This window comes from Solanum stenotomum, chromosome 1 (genome assembly GCF_019186545.1).
Source record: "Solanum stenotomum isolate F172 chromosome 1, ASM1918654v1, whole genome shotgun sequence".
In the NCBI taxonomy this organism is placed as follows: domain Eukaryota; kingdom Viridiplantae; phylum Streptophyta; class Magnoliopsida; order Solanales; family Solanaceae; genus Solanum; species Solanum stenotomum.
The window spans coordinates 56,442,018-56,445,722 of NC_064282.1; the positions used below are offsets into that span (position 1 = coordinate 56,442,018).

The 3,705-nt window shown below is 34.6% G+C and overlaps 1 protein-coding gene across 1 annotated transcript; it reads left to right on the forward strand.

Moving 5' to 3' along the window:
- Positions 1–377: 377 nt before the first annotated feature.
- LOC125854519 (uncharacterized) lies at positions 378–3,430 on the forward strand. The gene is made up of 8 exons (XM_049534101.1): positions 378–390; positions 656–934; positions 1,022–1,272; positions 1,385–1,597; positions 1,685–1,777; positions 1,861–1,962; positions 2,071–2,421; positions 3,015–3,430. Exons 1-8 carry the CDS (start codon positions 378–380, stop codon positions 3,057–3,059), a joined length of 1,347 nt encoding a protein of 448 aa, XP_049390058.1. The 3' UTR covers positions 3,060–3,430.
- Positions 3,431–3,705: the final 275 nt, after the last annotated feature.

A 3,705-nucleotide genomic window follows, 5' to 3' on the forward strand; every position in this document is an offset into this window, starting at 1 on the left:
AAAAAAATTATTTTTTGATAAACATTAAGATATGTGAAGTATAAATAAATTTTTTAATTTTTATAAAAATGAAATGGAACAACATGACTATTTTTAAATGTGCTCCTATTTAAATAATAGTGAAGATAGAAATTAAAGAGAGGGAAAAGTTTAAACAAAATTTACGTAGGGTTTTTTATTTCCCTCGCTTTTAACCTAGTTACTCATTTGTTCCCTCCATATTTCCACCAACACCATTTTCTGAAGCTTTCCCTCCATTTTCCCACCTTCCCCTCAATCTTCCCACTTTCCCCTGTCCTCCATTTTTCTTGGTGATAAAACTTCCCTTCCGAGAGCTATAAATTTCCCTATACTCCATTTTGGAGAGATGGAATCAGATGGTAGCATCAGGTCAGTTTTATTTTACTTCAACTAAATTTCTTCTAAGTTTACATTTTGCTTTCATCCATATTGTTGGGCACACATTTTTTGCTTTATATTGGGATTTGTTTTTACTGTCAAGCTTTATTGATATTGTGACATCGCGTAATTTTTTGATTTTCTGCGTATTCGAGTGGTATTAAACAGATTCCCTTTGTCAATTACATGATATTACCGTGTCATTTCAGAACTTGTTCATATTTGATTCACCTCTCTGTTCTTTATGAATATGCAGTCATGCCAAAGATTAAACGTTTTAAGAATCCACTAAAGTCAGCTAATGGACATGCTTCATTATCAACTACTCCAGTGGCACAAGACCTCCCAGTTGCTTCAACAAATCCCTCACAAGCTGATGGAGTCCCACAACAAGAACAAACTCCAATTCTCCCGCAGCACGAACAACCTCCAATTGCCCTGCAGCAAGAACATGCTCCAATTCTACCTTCTAATTCAAGTGCAACATCTCTGCACCCACGTCCATCTGCACGTTATTGGAGAGTAGAGGCTAAAGGTATATATTTCTTATGTCATTTTTAGTTCAACTTATGAGTATCTTTTTTTCTCTTTTTTGGTTAAGTAACTGATTTTTTTGTTAAAGATTCAGAAAACGCTATCAAGCAGATTAATGTCAAGGTTAATGAGGTTAATAATCTAACTGTTGGAGAGCGCATCATTGTGGACTTTGACGCATACAATTCAGCATATGGTGATGCACAGGGACTGCTCGCTGGATATTGTGGATCATTGGCAATTGATTGTAATTTGTTCCCGATTAGTTTTGAGAGGTGGTCAGGGCAATCAGGCATGCCTAAGAAGTACATGGAAGACTGCTTTGAAACAATATTGAAGGTACAAGTGTTCTTGCATATATATATATATATATATATATATATATATGCACACAATTTTTCGAAAGATTTTTGAATACATGAGAAAGCTAACTTCTATTTTTTATTTAAAGCCTCGATTTCTTTTTCGGGTATGTGAGTCCATTGCATACAGATATTGCAATAGTAGCATTTCAAAAAAGTGGGCTACACATAGGCAGAGATTGTGGAATGAATATTTTGACCCTGCAAGAAGCAAAAATGAGATCATTAGTAATGTGCCATCTGGTATAAATAAAGATCAATGGGCTAGTTTTGTTGCTTACCGTCTGAAACCATCAACAATGGTAAGATTCTGATTATGTTAATAAGTTTTGTTTCATCATAATTATATAAAGATGAACATTTTGAGTTGCCGCTGTTATTGTTGATAGGAGCTTTGTAGAAGAAATAAGGAAATCCAGAGGAAGCAAAAAATGCCACACACTGGTGGTTCAAAGGCTAACTCGAGAAGACGTTATGAGATGGTATGTGCATTTAACTTAATAGTTCTGATTTGTCTTTAACTAAACTGTTTTTGGATAACATTTATAATACATTTCTTTCTTAGTTTCTGGAAACTGGTAAAGCTCCTAGTCGAGGAAAAATGTTTATTGAAACTCATAAGAGAATGAACGGATCATTTGTGAATGCTGAGGCTCAAACTATAGGGGTAAGTATGGCATCGATGCATTTTTTGAATATCAATTTCATTGTTATTGTATAGTATTCTTCATCTATTACTATTTTATACTTACTATTGATATTGATATGATCGTAGGAACAAATTGAGTCACATATGACTCATTGTAACACTAATGAGTCTGAAGTTTCCCCAGAAGATATTGTTGGTAAGATATTAGGGGCAGAACACTCTGGGAGGGTAAGATGTATGGGTATGGGAGCAGCTCCATCAAACACATTCTTGAATACAAAGCGACGACTTAGCGAGCTGAGCATTTCTTCATCTAGCTGTGATGAATCATCTGCAACTTCTACATATTTGCATCAAAAGGTTGCGCGTTTGGAGTCCAAACTTGAAGAAACCTTCAGTGTGCTGAAGAATTACATGATATCTAAGGAAGGAGGGATTCCTGAAGAATTAGCTACTATGTTTGCTCCTCAACCACCGGTAAGAAGTAAATATTCTTTGTACTTCTTCTATTACAATCAGTTCTGATCAGTTTAGTAATATTGTACTTCTATGTGATTTCTGCCTAGTTGCCTTAACGTAAATAAAAGTCCATGCCCAGGTTTTGATTGATCAGATCAAGTATGAACTTAGTTCTTGATTGTACTGAGGTGGCTATAGTTGTTTAGTCTCCTGATAGCTCAGATTCTCTCTGTTTTTCTTGATTGACTGTGGAATAGCCGGTTCAAACATGTGAATGTTTTTTTATTTTAACCTCTGCACAAAGCCATACTTTATATAACATAGTTTCTAACATGAGAGTGGAACAAGAACATGATTGAAAGCCTAAGGAAAGATTTTTAGTACTAGAACTACATGATGTCTGGAATATGTGGCGTGATACAATAATGATTCGTCGTGTCTCTTTCTTAGTAAGGCCAGTAGTCTTATTATTTGTACAAAATAGTTTTCTGCTTTGGTAGTTACGTACTCACCAATCAACCTTGTAAAATTGTGCATTTCTAAAGGCTCAGGATAGGATCTTTGCAGAAACTCTACTAGAGTGAGTTGTATTGAATACCATTTTTTTTCAGCCTGTTGATGCAGAGGAGACTGAAATTGTTTCACATATGGATTAAGAGGCTCATCAGCTGATAACAATGCAAATCACCAATCAAATGCTTAATGTTTTTCTTTGTGGACTACTTTTAGTGCTTTTCATGTCTTTGAATTTGTAATGGTTGTCTAGAGTTGTGTTTACTATGCTTTAGTTTGACGTTCAGTACTTAAATTTGTGACTTTTGCTATTATGGGTATTCTAATGGTAAATCTTTTTATGTTTTACATAGAGATTGTTCAGTGGATTATTTATGCATATGATTTAAATTTAAACTTAAGTTGATATATTCTAATAACCTAAGGTCCAGTTACAAATAGGTCCAGAAAGTTTGTTTCTGATATGGCAAGATTCTTACATAGAACAACTAAATTATTATTTCTCTGTTCTTACTAGAAAATACCAAAATGCGGCTCATGAACCATGTCTGAATAGAAACATAGCAGCAGGCTAGAAATATGACAACAGCCTATGCGCTTGATCTTTCTACCTGACAAGTGAAAACATTGTTGCTGCTGTTATTTTGGGTACAGAGATCGGGATTATCTATAACTCGCAACTCTGCCGAGTACAGGCACTGCTATTTTGCTGGATTTCAGTGTAGCTATTATTAGAAAGCTTGTTCTACCATGTTCAATATATTTTTTTTTTCTCATTTTTAATGCTTA

What these genes read in the sequence shown, in the direction of transcription:
- LOC125854519 (XM_049534101.1), top strand. An exon ending in TTGGAGAGTAGAGGCTAAAG is followed by an intron (nt 935 to 1,021) that starts GTATATATTTCT and finishes TTTTTGTTAAAG; the next exon opens with ATTCAGAAAACGCTATCAAG. An exon ending in CGAGAAGACGTTATGAGATG is followed by an intron (nt 1,778 to 1,860) that starts GTATGTGCATTT and finishes TTTCTTTCTTAG; the next exon opens with TTTCTGGAAACTGGTAAAGC.